General features: G+C 41.2%; 1 protein-coding gene across 1 annotated transcript in view; it reads left to right on the forward strand.

Moving 5' to 3' along the window:
• Nucleotides 1–2209: 2209 nt before the first annotated feature.
• LOC308105816 (inactive dipeptidyl peptidase 10-like) overlaps nt 2210–17832 on the forward strand; it is a gene marked incomplete at both ends in the record, with an annotated part of 317527 nt that continues 301904 nt past the window's right edge. Inside the window, 1 exon segment of the mRNA XM_080456741.1 lies at nt 2210–2269. Within this exon segment, the coding sequence (XP_080312867.1) occupies nt 2210–2269 (60 nt within the window).

Consider the following 17832-nt stretch of genomic DNA (forward strand, 5'->3'; position numbering starts at 1 on the left):
CAGACAGAATTGCTCAGTAGCCCCCCCCTGCCCAAGAGGACGTTTTGGTATTGCAGCTGAAAGTGCTGTATAAGCCAGAGACAATTGACTTGGGATGAGTATATCTGAGTGATGATTTAGGCTCAAACCTTTTGAAAAAGGTTTGAGGGACATACACCATATGATATTAAATATCAAATATTGTTTTTAAATTCATGGTGTAGCTCCTTTAAGTAAAAAAAAAAGAGAACTTGCACCATTGATGTGGACAACACATTGTAGTATCCTGACGGGACAATGGTTTCACCCATCAGAATGGTCTAGCCCAGGTAGACTCGTTGATGACGTCAGACGCCAGAATGAACGCATGTAGCCCTGTGTGTGGAAGTAAACGAGGAACACTCAACTATACAAGTGTTTGGACATTCTATGTATTATTATTACTAGACACTGAGAATGACAGACAGTAAGCATATAAATATTAAACACATGATGTTGTTTTGGCTGAGGGGAGCACAAGCCCATGGAATAAGATAGCCTGCGTTAATGCCTATAATATCAAAATGACTTCATATTGTCAGTCAGAACTCTTGTTCTCTGATGTCAGAACGTGCATGACTACAGTACAGGCCTATCAATGTAGTTAAATGTATAGAATTGTGTGAACACTTTTAATGGGGGGTAGCATATAGCTGCCTTACCATTCTAATTGACGGTATAAATCTCCCTATGTTGTCCAAGTGCCATTTGGCTCCGTGTGCGCAAGAATCAGTGCGTAATATATTACCTTATAATATAATATCCTGCAGTGGTTTTCATATCAAACTTTCAAAGTGATTGATTAATTGATTACTTTATTAGCAGTTTGCAAACAAGAGAAAGTATAGCACAGGAAAGTAGGCTACAGTTCAATACAAGGTCTGTTAAAAGGCTTTCTTCCATTGGGATCCTTTCTCAGTTCATCGAAGAATAAGGTCCATTATTTATTCGGCATTTGAGCCGTGGACCACCGTTTGATGACATTTATTCTCTCAGAACCCAAGACTTAGAATATATTTTTTTAATCGTTGGATGAGATTTTGTCCACTATTCCATCCATGCTGTGTTGACATGGTTCCATGGGAGAGATAAACAGGTTAAAACGTTGATCAAAATAACAATCCTTCTACATTCTCTAATCGTGTAGAGCAGTGGTTCTAAACCAGTGGTCCGGGGACCACCAGTGGTCCTTGAGGGGGCACCAGGGGGTCCCCAGTGAAATTAGTTAACAATCATTTTAAACACTTAGCTTTGGCTATTCGAAAATAGCAGATCTACAAGCTCATATCGCGGCACCGAGTGCCGCGCTATGAGCTTGTAGATCTGCTATTTTTGAAAAATCTTGAAAATATGTGCATATCTTTGAATATATATATATATTTTTTTAACCTTTTTTAACTCAAATCTTTGCTTCTGGGGGTCCCTGGCACAAAACATTTTCAGATGAGGGTCCGCGGCCAAATGTATATGAATTAAGGGGGCCTCGGCATGAAAAAGGTTGAAAACCTACTCGTGTAGAATTGTACATTAAGTCATGCAGATGTTTAACAATAATTCAACTCTGGAGAGTTCAGCTACAGTTACTTCAGGACCATGGACAGCAGCCATACAGTTACTACAGTTCACCAGTTAGAGATCTAATAAAGGGTCCATTTGGTTATTCCAACTCTCCATCATTTAGCTGCGGACCACCTGGAACCCCCTCCTTTAGGACCACTGGTGGTCCCCGGACCACTGGTTGAGCACCACTGGCGTATACTGTCTGTATACCACGCCGTGTAGCAAAGAAGAGAGCTGTCAGATGCGGTGTAGCAGCACGCACCGACCCGCACGCACAGAGCAGAGAGACGGACCGTGGAGCGTTTGTTTAACTGGACTGTGGACCGGGGTGGATAGGACTGTTCTGTCCGCTGATCAGTGACTGTGGACCGGGGTGGATAGGACTGTTCTGTCCGCTGATCAGTAACTGTGGACCGGGGTGGATAGGACTGTTCTGTCCGCTGATCAGTGACTGTGGACCGGGGTGGATAGGACTGTTCTGTCCGCTGATCAGTAACTGTGGACCGGGGTGGATAGGACTGTTCTGTCCGCTGATCAGTGACTGTGGACCGGGGTGGATAGGACTGTTCTGTCCGCTGATCAGTGACTGTATACCGGGGTGGAGAGGACTGTTCTGTCCGCTGAAGGAACCATGAACCAAACCGCCACCGTCTCGCATCAAGTGAAATGCCAATCTACCAAAACCATCAAGGTAGGATCCGTTTTTAGATTTTTCTTTCTTCTTCCAGAGACTGAAGGCTGTTTTATGGATACATATACATATGTTTTATATGGATACATATGGATACATATGGATACATATGGATACATATACACATGTTCTATATGGATACATATGGATACATTAATAATATACATATGTTTTATGGACACACAACTTGTGTCATAACATGCACACATCAGTGCGTGGTTTGATCGCCAAACGCTTTCAGGTCTCGGTCTTAAAGTTTGTGTGTGTGTGTGTGTGTGTGTGTGTGTGTGTGTGTGTGTGTGTGTGTGTGTCCGTGCGTGTCCGTGCGTGGATCAGATGGACATGCACGGCTCCGCTGCGCATTGACGCACAGCTGTGATGTGTCCCACCTGACCTGTCCGTCCACTATAACGGTTCAACGGTCTCCTGCACACCGTCCATGCTTAATGTATAATAATCATGATGTTCCTTCATATTTGTGATGATCCGTTTCCCTTCATTATGTGTGGATGATGTGGGTTTGAATCCGCGTGTCACGGATTGGCGCAGTGGAGACGTTACATTCACATCACGTCGAATGCAGAACATGAACGGCAGAGAAACAATAATGCCTTTGTGTTTTATACTGTATATATACAGGCTATGTGTGAGGGGTTTTATAACCAGCTGCTCTCTGTCACCGCGAACATATATCTATAACACTTAAACATGATGGTGATGATGTGTGGACGGACTCTTTGACTGTGTAAGGCTGTCTTAACTTTGCTGTGGTCTGTGTGTAAAGACGGGCTCATATCTGACCTGTTGTCAGAAACATAACTATTGATGAGATATTTGTCAGAAGAAGCTGCAACAGCTTTTTTTTTTTGTAGAACCCAGGACAGGCAGCGACTATTATAGCCTAGAGCAATAGTTCTCAATCTTTTCAGGCTGGCCGCGACCCCCCAAAAGAATCATATTTGAACTGGGGACCCCCACCCCGATAAGCACTTGGAATTGTAGGAGTTGAGGCATTACATTTTCGGTTCCGCAGATAAATACTGTGAGGTGTTGTAAGCACCCCCCCCCCAAAAAAAAAAAAATCATGTGGCGACCGCCCTGGGGCCCCCGACCCAGGGACGTCACGGGCTCTCAGAAGGTGGGGGGGATGGACTTTCGGTGGACGGACTATACACCTGACTTTACACTTTGGCTATTCAAAAATAGCAGATCTACAAGCTCATAGCGCGGCACCGAGTGCCGCGCTATGAGCTTGTAGATCTGCTATTTTTGAAAAAGCGTGAAAAACATTTGTAACTGTCAAATGTAAACAAATTCTGTATTTTAAAAATGTTGCGTTTTTTGAGCGGATTTTGTTAGGTTTTTTGTGTGTTTTGGCTACTTTATTTGGGTGTTAGGGTTAGGTTATTTAATTCTTATTTTTGCCTGATTTTACCGATTTATTATCAAAAAATATATATATATATATCTTTTTTTTTTTTAAGTGGGGGGTATGAAATCACGGATCTGTGAGAGTGAGGGTGTTGCATCATACGCACAGTGAATGGCCGTGACGCCCCGGCCCGACCCACAGGTTGAGAACCACTGGTCTAACGGAGCGCAGCATGCTGGTGTTTGATGATGATGATGCTGATGATGATGCTGATGATGATGATGATGATGATGATGATGATGATGCTGATGCTGCTCTGTTAGAAGCATTGTTGTGTTCTGTTCATCATCACCACCATTGGAAAAATGCCTGCACCAAACCTGCATTGATGGATGGTGTGTGTGTGTGTGTGTGTGTGTGTGTGTGTGTGTGTGTGTGTGTGTGTGTGTGTGTGTGTGTGTGTGTGTGTGTGTGTGTGTGTGTGTGTGTGTGTGTGTGTGTGTGTGTGTGTGTGTGTGTGTGTGTGTGTGTGTGTGTGTACTACAGTGCATACTGTAGTAACTGTAGCTGTAGCTGCTGTCCATGGTCCTGAAGTAACTGTACTGTGTGTGTGTGTGTGTGTGTGCGTGCTTGTGTGTGTGACTCAACGCCGCTGCATCAATCCTTCCTCGGGGTTATGCATCACTTTTCAACCCCTCAGTCCCACTGGAGACATTTAGCTTGGAGCAAAATGCATTGATCCTGGTTCCTCACTCCTCCCTTAACGCAGCATGCTATCTCTGAATATTAACTTCTATGCTCAGAGGCTGTGTTCCAAGTCCACTTCCAAGTTACTAGTGAAAAAACTAAGTGAGTCAATCAATCCTGTTGCTTGTTTTTATCGTTATGTAGAGGGTTGCAGTACAGTAGCTATCAAATCATTTCTTAAGTAAAAAAAAAAGAATGAATCCATTTTAAACCGAGCTCCTTGCTGTGGCTGCTGTGTGTTTAAATCCTTCCTTGTTGTGGCTGTAGATAATACATGGGCAACTGGCGGCCCGGGGGCCACATGTGGCCCCCAACTTCACTTAATGCGGCCCGCAGGTTAATATCAGAATACTGATATATTATTACTTCTATTGTCTTTTAAAAAAGTTAACATAAGTATAACTAACTAAAATGCATTTGAAATTAAATAAACATTTTACCTTTTCAATTCAGATTCTTCAAATCTACAAGCTCAAAACGCGTCGCCCTGCGACACGTTTTGAGCTTGTAGATCGGCTATTTTTGCTACTTTTGTGTGACATAGAATGGCAAAGTACGGCATTAATTTACGAAAACAAGTTAAAATACAGAGATGAGAGGTGTTGGCCCGACAGCAACGTGGCCCTCTGGAGTGAGTGTGGAGATATAGTGGCCCTCTGCATCACCCTTGGTGCAGATGGTTGTGCTGGCTGCTGCTGGCACCAAGCCTGCTGTGAGCACCACCATGTGTGATCACAGTGTAAAACACTGTCTATATCTAATGTCCATGTCCGCCTACAGACCTTGAAGCTGTTATAGCAGTGGTTCACAAACTTTTTCATGTCAAGGACCCCCAAATTGACACTTATTAGCCCACGGACCCCCATTTGAAAAGATATGCCAGGGACCCCCATAAGGGAAGATTCTTATGGCTCTAGCAGTGATTCTCAACCATTTTGATTTCAAGGACCCCCAGTTTTACATGCGTTAGGGCTACGGACCCCCATGTAATGGCATTTATATCTCTGGGACCCCAAATTATATTGTGCAATCAATTTAACTCTGAGAGTGTACACATGGAACCAAATGGACCCTAACGGGTCCATTTGGTTCCATTTGTACACTCTCAGAGTTACAGACCTGTAAGGGTCCATTTGGTTCCTAACTATTCATCATTTAGCTGGGGACCCCCTGGAACTCCCTCAAGGACCCCTAAGCGTCCCCGGACCCCACTTTGAGAACCCCTGCTGTATACGGTTGCATGGGCATGCGTCCTCCCTGAGTCCAGGGGCGTTTGTGTGCAGACAGCAACACTTGTTGTGGGTTCCTGTATTTGGGGGATTGAGGCACAGTGTCACCTAGTATGGTAGACATGCATGAGTGATATTATAGGCTAGCTAAGTTATAGATTATTATTTTGTGTTTTCTTTTTCTAAACTGTTCTCACACTGATACCAGAGGTAATAGTTTACCATCAGGTAGAGCTGGGCAATACACACAGTCTATTGATAAATGACGTGAAACTATAGATATTGTCTGGGATTTTGGAGATCGTAATATTGTGATATGGCATAAGTGTTGTCTTTTAGTCTCTTAAACTTTAAAAATTTGTCTAAACAATCTGCAAACTCAATGCGTCACATTGAGTTTCTCTGAGTTTCACAGCATTTTACTAATGCTGAGTGAATCGGTTCATCCAGGCACATGTTGTGATTCTTTTTTTAAATGGATGCAATTCTTATAAAGTAATCAAATCATATCATGGAGAAATGAGAGATTTTGTGATGTTTTTTTTTGTCATTTCGTAAAGAGTTGTGATCAAATAGAACGGTTGTGAGGTCAGAGATGTGCAGCCCTGAGTGTTTGTAATTGTAGATGTCATTTATTTAGTTTATCCTGAATTAATGTAAAAATTTATGTTGTTTCTGTAAAGACCAAGCGAACCCCAAATAGCCATAGCCTCTGGCTGCATGCAGGTCTCCTGTTGTCAAATGGCTTAAACATGAAAAGAAAACAGCCAAACAAAATAGCTGATCTTTAAGCTTGTGAGCTTGTAGATGTTGTGTAATGTTTTTTTGATCTATAAATCATAATATTTAAATGTTTCCTCTCTTTTCCAATTGGCCCCATGGCGCCCCCTGGGGGGCTGTGACTCCCACTTTCAAAAACCACGTCTTTAAACTGAAGACTCAGAACATTCATTGTAACTTCAGTTCAGCTGTAAAGACGGCAAAGCTGAGATTATTCCAAAGAAAGATGGAGCGAAATTGTAGTAGCAGTAGAGCATGAATTCAGGACAAATGACCAGTGGTGGAAAGTAACTAAGTACATTTACTTAAGTACTGTACTTAAGTACAATTTTGAGGTATATGTACTTTATTTGAGTGTTTCCAATTTCCATACTTTTGCTTCTACTCCACTACATCTCAGAGGCGAACCGCGTTGTGAGCTTGTAGATCTGCTATTTTCAAATATTTAGTACTTTTACTTTTGGTACTTTAAGTACATTTTGATGCCAATACTTTTGTACTTTTACTCAAGTACATTTTTAATTCCGGACTTTTACTTGTAACAGAGTATTTTTTATATTGCAGTCTTAGTACTTGGTACTTTTACTTAAGTAAAGAATTTGAGTACTTTTCCCACCACTGCAAATGACTAGATCTCCAGGAGTAAGTCAGTCAGTTTACACATTGAATGAAACAGAACAGGGAGAGGAAGACACTGGTGGAAAGTAACTAAGTACTGTATTTAAGTACAATGTTGAGTTACTTTTTACTTTACTAGAGTATTTCCAATTTGCAGTACTTTTAATTTCTACTCCAGTACATCTCTGGGGCAAATATTGTACTTTTACTCCACTACAATTATTTGAAAATGTTAGTTATTAATTACTTTGCAGATATAAATATATTGCATTATAAAACATACATTAACCACTTTAGCCCTATTTTATACTTAGGCTATTTGAACATAGCCGATCTACAAGCTCACAAAGCGTCGAATCGACCCGTTGAGTTTGTAGATCGGCTATTCAAACAGCTTTCAAACATTAGTACTTTTTGGTACTTTAAGTATATTTTGATATCAATACTTTTGTACTTTTATTCAAGTAACACAGGCCTTGTACTTGTATATTGTGGTATTGCTACTTTTACTGAGAGAGAGAGAGAGAGAGAGAGAGAGAGAGAGAGAGAGAGAGAGAGAGAGAGAGAGAGAGAGAGAGAGAGAGAGAGAGAGAGAGAGAGAGAGAGAGAGAGAGAGAGAGAGAGAGAGAGAGAGAGAGAGAGAGAGAGAGAGACTCTTAGTAGTGCATGCAGGAGATCAGAGCGGCTTGTAAACAAACTGTCACAGCTGATTGCTTCCTTTATTGACATGTTTTGACAATACATCCATATTATGTTGACACTGATATATTAGATACAGTATCAACTGGGATTTTTAGACATAATAAATTGTGATATGGTCGATATGGTTTTAATCACTTAAGCCTTATTTTATACTTAAACAAATCTTCAATAACTTGAATGACAATAGCTCACAACGTGTTGCATTGCCACACGTGAGCTTGTAGATCGGCTATTTTTGCTATAAGAATAAAAATAAAATACAAAACAAGGAACAATACAAATCACCAGACCTTAGTGGGAGAGAGAGCGAGAGTGCCAAGGACCCCTAAATTGATATACCTTTGGCCGCGGACCCCCATCGGAAAATGTTGTGCCAGGGACCCCCCAGAAGCAAAGATTTGAGTTAAAAACGTTTGCTTTAAAAAATATATATGTTCAAAGATATGCACACATTTTCAAGACATTTAAAAAATAGCAGATCTACAAGCTCATAGCGCGGCACTCGGTGCCGCGCTATGAGCTTGTATACCTGCTATTTTTGAATAGCCAAAGCTAAGTGGTTAAAATGATTGTGACGCTATGTCAACTAATTTTGCTGGGGTCCCCCTGGTACCCCCTCAAGGACCACTGGTGGTCCCCGGACCACTGGTTGACAACCACTGTTCTAAAGGATCGAAATGCATTTTAACTTTGTTTTTGTCGCGTTTTAAACAAAAGCGTCATTTTGGTCTCTATAGCTTGAAGCACAACACAGGTGGTGAAATTTCAAATATCAAAGGTTTGAATGGCGCACAATAAAATTTTTATTACTTTAGATATTGTATTACTTTAAGATGTTTCCATAATGGCTGTGTGTCCCCAAAGAGCCTGAAGTATATTATTGTTTTCCCTAATAGGACTATTACATTATGAACGGTTGTTACGGGCACCAGGTCTTCTCAGGAATGATGCCAGCTGGGGATGTAGATGATGTTGTTGTTGTCAGAGGAGCTGTTGTATGTGATATACTGATCACCACCCACCCTTAGCCCCTTTCAGGACCCTCTTTACCTTTTTTGTGTATTTGGGAAGGTGGTATCCAGGGTCCCTTGACAGTCAATCCACTCTCCCATCATGTACCCGCTGGTACCGCTGTCTGGTCCCGGGCAAATATAACGTTGCTTAAAGGAGCACTTCACCCCTGGAAGAAGTTCCAGGGGTGACCACAGGGGGGACCACAGGGGGACCACAGCGTATCACTGCCTATAACTTCAACTCCCAGAATGCTTTGGTGCCTTGTGGCAGGGGAGGTTCCATGTGGGTGTGATCTCCAACAATAACAGCCAAACAGCATGCCAGTGTCGCCATGTCTGCTTATTATAAGCGGCTTCTTTCTAAAATGTAGTTGATATTTGGGCTTGTTTCCAAATGTTTTGATTGCTGTTTAAACCAGTGGTTCTCAAACATGTTCATGTATTTTTCCACAGACCCCCATCTGAAATTATAATTTGTGGCAGGGAGCCCCTAACAAATATGTGTCAAAAATATTCCACATTTTGAAAAGCAAATAAAAATATTTTGCAAAAAATCCACATTTTGGACTTTTTCCCCCTCAAGATTTTTTTGTAAATAGCAGATCTACAAGCTCACAATGGGTTGCGAAGCGTTGTGAGCTTGTAGATCAGCAATTTTCAAATATATAATATCCCATGTCTAGGTAAAGTGCTCTTGGCATAGTTATTTTTCTTTTGGGCTTGTTTTCATAGACCTGGCTGCTTATTTCTCTCACAATATCTGGCAACACTGGCTGTCCTCGCAAACGTTCATCTAGTTACATATTATGTCCAAGGATTCGTTAGTGATGTCATATCACTGGGACATATAAGTATCTTCATGCAGTTTCACTTCCGTGTCGCATAGTATTGACATCACTGTCACATCCTTGGTATTATGATCCTAGCCTTTCGTGACGGTGTTTGTTTACCAGCGCTGCTACTCCACGCTGTATTTTTTTTTTCAAGCTTGCGCTTATGAAACACTACACAGGATTATTATTTCATGTCAACATTCAAGTACAACTATCAGAAGATAACTCAGGTAAAGTAATGCCTCACTCTGAAAGGGCCGCTGGCCGCAGCTAATGGGAGTGGCCGAGTGGCGAAAGAAGGTTGAACAAAGTGTTACGGACACCCCATTGGGGCTGTCTTTTGAGATGGTCTGACTGAGACACGCCGAGACATGTAGTGCGGAAAGGAATGAGACCAATCTCTCATGATGCAAATAACGTCACGAATATTGCAAAGATTACTAGATATCTAAAAACACAGATTATTCACAAAAAAAACCCAGGATCTTGTTTCTTGACTCCTAAACTTCATTAAAAGACCGAAAACTTCTTCCAGGGGTGAAGTGCTCCTTTAACTCTTTTCCTGCCAAAAACCTTTATAAACTTTTCTTAAAAAATAATTGAATATATATATTTTTAAACATTTCTAAAATTATTCTTTATTTTTTGGGTTTTTCCGTTTTTCCGTTCTTCACAAAGAACCAGGAGATAACGCGATCCAAAGATTTGCTGTTCCATTCACTTCAATGTTAAAAAATAAACGGGAAAAAAAATCAAAATGTTCCTATGTTTTCCTATGTATTTTTTAGTGAAATTCAAATTTTCAAACAACAAATGTCAACGAGGTCGCGATGACTTCTTGACGTTTTTGAAACCACACCTGAAAACCTTCAGTGATTAGCAACCATCAGGGGATCAATCATACTGGAGATTCTGTGACGACTTGAAAAGGTATGAAATCGTTAAAAATGCTGGCAGAGGCTGCAAACTGTTTTAGAAAACCCCTGGCAGTTTAAGTGTGTTGCAGAGAGTTTTCAAAGGTACGCCCAAATGCAGTATGCTCCCACGGAAACATGCGTTAATCGGCTCTGACCGGCGTTGCCGTTAAACATTTTCAATCTTTTTTTTTAAAACTTTAGCTTCTCTCTTCCCCACTTCCCATGTCCCGCCTCCCTGCGTTGTGTTTATTAAGTAGACCCACGACAGCATTAAAAAAAACAACATTATAAAGCATGTACGAGCTCGGCCAATCAGAGGCAGTATAGGACGTGCCAGCTAGCCAATCACATCACATCGGTTCTCCATCACACTGTCTGAGCTGGTATATGTGGATCTTCACATCTGCAATACACTTACAATAGACCATATTCACACGGCGGCCAGGTTGCTATTAAGTCAATGAAGTGCCATCCCGGTTGCCACGGCAACGGGGTGGCACTTTCAATGTTAAATTCCAAAATGGCCGCCGTGTGAATATGGTCTATACCAGTGGTTCCCAAACGGCTGATCGGTTCTCCTCCTCAACGGGTCGCTCCAACACGTGTATCAATGTCCTGGCTGTTGTGTGTGTGTGTGTGTGTGTGTGTGTGTTCTCAACGTCAGGCGCCTTTTATATGGAAAATCCAATTTGGACGAGGCAGCAGATTCTCTTTCAGGTTTGTGAGCTTTACGAGAGAATGTTGGGTCCTACACGGCCCGGGATGTGAGGCTATACCATCAGCCATCAGCAGCTCTTTAAACCTGTCAGGCTGCTTCTCTGTGCAGATCCAAGCATTAAAGGCAGGATTGTCAATGATATACTGGAAGGCCAGCAGTGTTGCCATGTCTGCTTATTATAAGCGACTTTGGGCTCGTTTTCCCTGTAAAGTAGTTTTTCCTGTGTGCTGTTTTTGGGCTTGTTTTTAAAAGTGTAGTTGCTTATTTGGGCTTATTATTGTTGAATCAATAATTAAGGACCCGCAAATTAATATGTATAGCACAGACCCCCATCCGATTTTTTGTGTTGTGATTTTTTTTTTAAATGTACATCTACTTTTAGACCTGCTATTTTCAAATAGCCAATATATAGGTTAAAATGCTCATGTGGCCTCTATAGTCACTTCTTTTGGGCTTGTTTTCATAGACCTGGTTTGCTTATTTCTCTTGCAAAATATGGCAACACTAAAGGCCACTTCAGCCCCATATTCATTTCGGCCATTTGAAAATAGCAGATCTACAAGGCTTGTAGATCTGCTATTTTCAAAAGATTTTAATACATTTTGTATACATTTGAAAACTTCTGAAATGGGATCACCCTAGCATCATGAACAGGGCTTAGGTGAGTAGGTGTGAGGTCTATAGTAACCTGACCAGTTTGTTTTGAGAGGTATGAGGTTTTGCTTTTTAATGCCTTTTGAGGTGAGTTGATGTTTGAATGAGATAGGACATAGTTAATTTTACTTCATTAGGGGGCGGCCATAGCTGCCATAGCTGCCATAGCTGAGTGGTTAGTGAGCCCGCCTAGGGAGCCAGAGGCCCTGGTTTCCACAGGTACGATTCCAGACCAGGCCAGCAGTGTCGATGAAATGAAATTTGTCCCTGAGCAAGACTCTTAACCCCTAATTGCTCACAGGCCCTCATTGAAAACAAGCCCGCAAGGACTTTCATGAACGTCCTGTTAAAAGGATTTATCCTTATCCTTATCATAGGAGTGGGCAGTTAATGTTAGCATTCTGCTTTACAACACAACAAACTATGTGTAGAAACTTGGCAGAAATACCATTCAACAGCTTAGATATCTCAAAGCTAATTACTGCATCGTTCCTCATCTCTATGCCAGTGAACGTTCAGATAAATGATGTCCTCATTGTGTGTGTAGTTTCTGCTGTCTACAATGCTGATATACAGATTACTTTTGGGAAATCAGCAGTGGTGTAAAGTAACTATGGTTTCCTATTCATTCTGGCACGATCTTCAAAAGACTGTGGATAGCCCTAGGCACCTCTCGGTACCTCTCTAAGTTAACGCCCCCAGATTCTATCTGTATATTTACTCAACTACTGTACTTTTTTAGTACAATTTTGAGGTATCTGTACTTCACTTGAGTATTTCCAATTTCCAATACTTTTACTTCTACTCTACTACAATTTTTTTTAATTTCAAAACTGCGTAATGGGACATTCTGCATAATGAGTACTCTTACTTTTGGTACTTTAAGTACAATTTGATGCCAATACTTTTTGTGCTTTTACTCAAGTCAAACTTTTACTTGTAACAGAGTAATTGCTACTTTTACTTAAGTAAAAAAAAAGTATTTTTTCCACCACTGCGTGGTAGTATGATCAAGTTAGAATATGGAGATAAGAGGTATCTGCCCGACGATAACGAAACAGAATCACAGGTTTTATATTCTCATCCACATCCTCTGGCTGCTCACTGGTTTGTAAAAGCACATTGAGAGTCGGATATTATTTCTGCTGAACTCATTTCTTATCAGATAAATTAAATGTACCCAGCTGTGAAAAGAACCCTGTCTGAAAAGTTCATTAATGAATAATCTTCCTAATTAAACGATTACATAAACGGTGGCTCATATTTACTCTTAATAAATGTAGAAAAGGAGAAGGGTAAGTGGTAAGTGCTCTTCTCTTTTCTGTCATTTGTTCTAAAGAAAAATGGACTCCCACAAATAGAAACTCCCTTTTGTTTGGTCATTGCCGGCTTATTATTTTCAGTGCTGTAAAGTAACTAAGTACATTTACTCAAGTACTGTACTTAAGTACAATTTTAAGGTACTTTTACTTTACTGGAGTATTTCCAATTGTCTGTACTTTTACTTCTTCTCCACTACATCTCAGAGGCAGATATTGTACTTTTACTCCACTAAAATTATTTGGAAACTTTAGTTACTAGTTACTTTGCAGATATAAATTATTACATTATAAAACATACATTAACCACTTCAGCCCTATTTTATACCTAGGCTATTTGAAAATAGCCGATCTACAAGCTCACAACGCGTCGCATCGCTTGTAGATCTGCTATTTTCAAAAATGTTAGTACTTTTACTTTTGGTACTTTAAGTACATTTTGATACCAATACTTTTGTACTTTTACTCAAGTAAATTTTGAATTCCGGACTTTCACTTGTAACAGAGTACTTCTACGTTGCAGTACTGATACTTTTACTTAAGTAAGACATTTGAGTACTTTTTCCACCACTTATTATTTTGGACTTCAAATATTGACTTGCTTTGCTTTCACTCTAAACCAATTCTCTTGGATGAGCTCATTTGAGCCAATAGTTCAGCTGGAGTGAAATCACAGGCTAGACTTGACTTTTTGCGAAGCGAGAGACTCTGGAGACAAAATGGTTCATCTAACTCTGGACTTAAAACAACTCTATAGATTAGAGCTCCAAGCATCATCCTATCCACTGTGTCCAGACTCATTCCAGTGTAGTGGAGAATTTAAACAGCCAAGCAATGACTGAACCACTTAAACCCCCGGCATATATGTTACAGGGAAATTGGAAATCCAGGGAAATTGAAAAAGGAGCGCTCGTTTTCACCCCCGCTTGCTTCCCCCTTTGTTATCGATTCACTTTGATTGCGACTGGTGACGTTAATCTGTCTATATGTAAGCAACACACCTGTTACTAGGCAATTCTGTAGAACCAACACTAGAGGGCAATGCAAGCCACACTAGAGCCCCCCCCACACACACACACACACACACATGCACGCACGCATGCACATAGAGAGTGTCTTGGATAATAACCCATGAAAAGATCTATTCTCCCCCTATCGGTTTACAACTTGGACGGCGCTGAGTCGACTAGCAGACCATCGGCCGGTCGGCGAGGGCACTCGCGCCTGGAGGCGCTCGGGCGTGCCTCCTCGGCGCGAGTCGAAGGTCTGCTGAGTCGGCGCGCCTCCGTCATGGACAATAACTATTATCACCATCTCGCGAGTTAAAAATACAGCGTTACTCTGCTCAGTTTGGCTAACCGCTTCATTATCCAACCTGTCATAGAATATTTCTCTCATATTATCCATTTTATTTTCAGCGCTCCTCTGCCTCGGAGGAATCAGAGCGCTAGCAGACGTTATCTGGAAACAGCAGTGTGACTGATGCAGTGGAGATGTAGGATGGACCACACCTTGAAGACAGGATATATGCAATGAAAAGAGATAATGGAATGGTGATGTGATGGGTGATATGGGTGACTGGCACCCGGGGGTGGGGGCAGCGTTGCCATGTCCGCTTATTATAAGCGACTGTGGGCTTCTTCTTATGTACATTCCAGCAGGTGGGACATTGTCTGCTCTGATCCACAGCTGCACGTGTCTTCTGCTGTGTAATTCCAGGCTTTCATCAGCGCTTTGCACCTCCCCTGTTCCACACGCAGTCTATTTAGTGACTTCCAGGTTGTCCAGCCAAGGTCGTGGCCACTAGCGAGGCTTTCCGTTGGTATGATCCCTCTGTCCAGCCATTCAAGAGCTGGTGTGTTGTTACTTTGCCATTCATCTTCCCAGATGTTGGTCCTTGCTGCTTGTTTGGGTGTCTGATGTCTGTCTCCTGTGTTCTCCGTTCATCTTGAGCGATACCTAGTCGTCTGATGTGCGGGGGAGAGATGCCGGCGAGCGCATAAAGGCACGGGTTAGGCGTTGTCTTGACGCATCCCGTGATGATGCGGCAGGTGTCGTTCAAGGCTGTGTCGACCAGTTTGGTATGGCCTGATCGGCTCCAGCTTGAGCAGGCATACTCTGCTGTGGAGAAACACAGGGCCATGGCAGTTGCACGGATTGTTGGTGGATCTGCTCCCCACTTGGAGTTCACTAGTTTGCGCAGGATGTTGTTGCGGGTGTTGACCTTGGCTTTGGTGTTCTCCAGGTGTTTCTTGAAGGAGAGTGTCCTATCCAGTGTAACACCAAGATACATGGGATGCGTGTGGTTGGACAGTTTGTGGCCATCCTCCCAGGTGACGCTCAGTTCTTTTTTAGCATCTCGGTTCCTCAGGTGGAAGCTGCATAGTTGGGTTTTTGATGGGTTGGGTTTCAGGTGGTTGTTATTGTAGTAGGTTGACATTTCTTGGAGGGCACTTTCAAGGACAGGCTCAATTTTCTGGAAGTCTACTTGTTAGGTGGTGATGCAGAGGTCATCTGCGTAGAGATGCAGAGGTCATCTGCGTAGATGAAACGCTGGCCTTCTGGGGGTAATGGCTGGTCATTAATGTTGTGTAGATGTGATTATTATTACAAAACATACATTAACCACTTCAGCCCTATGTACATTTCGGCCATTGGAAAATAGCAGATCAATGAGCTCACAATGCGACGCATTGTGAGCTTGTAGATCTGCTATTTTCAAAAGATTTTTATACATTTGAAAACTTGTGAAACAGGACATTCTGAGTACTTTTACTTTTGGTACTTTAAGTGCATTTTGATACCAATACTTTTGTACTTTTACTCAAGTAAATGATTAACTCCGGACGTTTACTTGTAACAGAGTATTTCTACATTGCAATATTAATACAAATATGAGTACTTTTTTCCACCACTAATGATATGGTTGGAAGAAATATAGCTTGAAATACAGATTGAAAGACGGTGGTAAAAAAAATAAATAACCCGGGGCGGGATCTGGCTGGGGAGATGATATAATGAAGGTGTCAGGAGGAGCTGGATGGATGCAGAGATGCAACATCACAGATTTACATTTCACATTTTGAGGCACTTTGCTGATGCTCAATAACTCTCCAAAGCGCCTCGCAGCCCAGTTTGTGTGTTTCAGGTGTAGCTACTCATCAGCTCCTATTTTGGCTTTGATGCTACAGGCAGAACCCCCCCCCCCCCCCTGTGTCACTTTTAGATTGCTTTGGATATTCTCAAATAACAGATATACAAGCTGCCGTGCTATGAGCTTGCGAACATTTGTAAAATATTTTTTTCCAGGGACCTCCCAGAAGCAAAGGTTTGAGTTGCAAATGTTCGCTTTAAAAATCCCTCCCTCCCTCCCCTCCATACTTTCTCTCTCTCCCTCCATTCTCACATCTATCACGCAAATACTTATGGACAAAAGTCCATCAGTATTTGCGTTAAAATATACTTAAGTACTGAAAGTAAAAGTACTCATTTTGCAGAATGTCTCCAAAGTTTCCAAATGTATAAAAAGTGTTGCTTTGCGACACGTTGTGAGCTTGTAGATCTGCTAATTGTCTCTCCATCTCTCTCAAACTTTATTTTTGTAACACTTCTTGAAACATGATTCCAAGGTGCTTTTCAAAAAAATAAGGTCAATAATTACAGCAACATCACATGAATGGGATAAAGATTGTGAAAGATAATCTAAAGATAAAACGAACATCAAATAGACTTAAAGAAAAAAGCATACATGGAGATTATGTGTGGATAAAAGAGGAGCAGTAAAAAGATGAGATAAATAAAAGGTCTTGACATAAAAAGTACATCTTCAGAAGTGATTTCAAAGCAGACACAGACTTGGCTCGATATCCTTTAGATCCTGAGGCACGCTGTTCCAGAAGCTTTGGTGTCCAGGGCTGTAGAAGATCAGTTTGCCCCCAGGCTGGTTTTAGGATAGGAACAACCAAAATAACCTGCCTTTGGATCTATAAGGCTGTGGTGGTAAAAGTACTCACATGTTTTACTTAAAGGTAGGGTAAGTGATTTGCGTTGGTTAAAATAATTGTTAAATAGCTCTACATTCTGATAGTACTCATAGCTATAGAGTGTTTGTTCAGTATTAGGAGTCTCCTTGTCTCTCCACCTCTTTATTAAACAGAAAATGCATTTTCGTTTCAGTTTCAGTTTAATTTCCAATTTTATCCAACCAGGACAGAGAACTCAATCAGGATACAGATTAAACAAGTGAAATGGGAAGTGATGACACTAAGACATGAGCATGCAAAATTGGAACTGGAACACATATATACAAATACATAATATACAAATTAAGCTTAAGAATGGGTACTTTCTCCTGATTGGCTGAGATTTTGACACCTACCGAAAAACGTATTTTCTGTTTATTAAAGAGCTGGAGAGACGGGGAGATATCTGTTACTGAAAAAACACTTTATAGCAATGATTACTATCAGAATATAATGCTTTAACCTTTTAACAAAATACTTTTTGTTTTAACCAAAAAATATCACTTACCCTACCTTTAAGTAAAAGCATCATTACTGCAATGTAGAAATACTCTTGTTAAAGTCCGGTATTCCACATTTATTTGAGTAAGAGTACAACAGTATTGGTATCAAAATGTACTTAAAGTACCAAAATGTCCC

The sequence above is a fragment of the Gymnoscopelus braueri genome, assembly GCF_963280865.1.
Source record: "Gymnoscopelus braueri genome assembly, chromosome: 18".
In the NCBI taxonomy this organism is placed as follows: Eukaryota; Metazoa; Chordata; class Actinopteri; order Myctophiformes; family Myctophidae; genus Gymnoscopelus; species Gymnoscopelus braueri.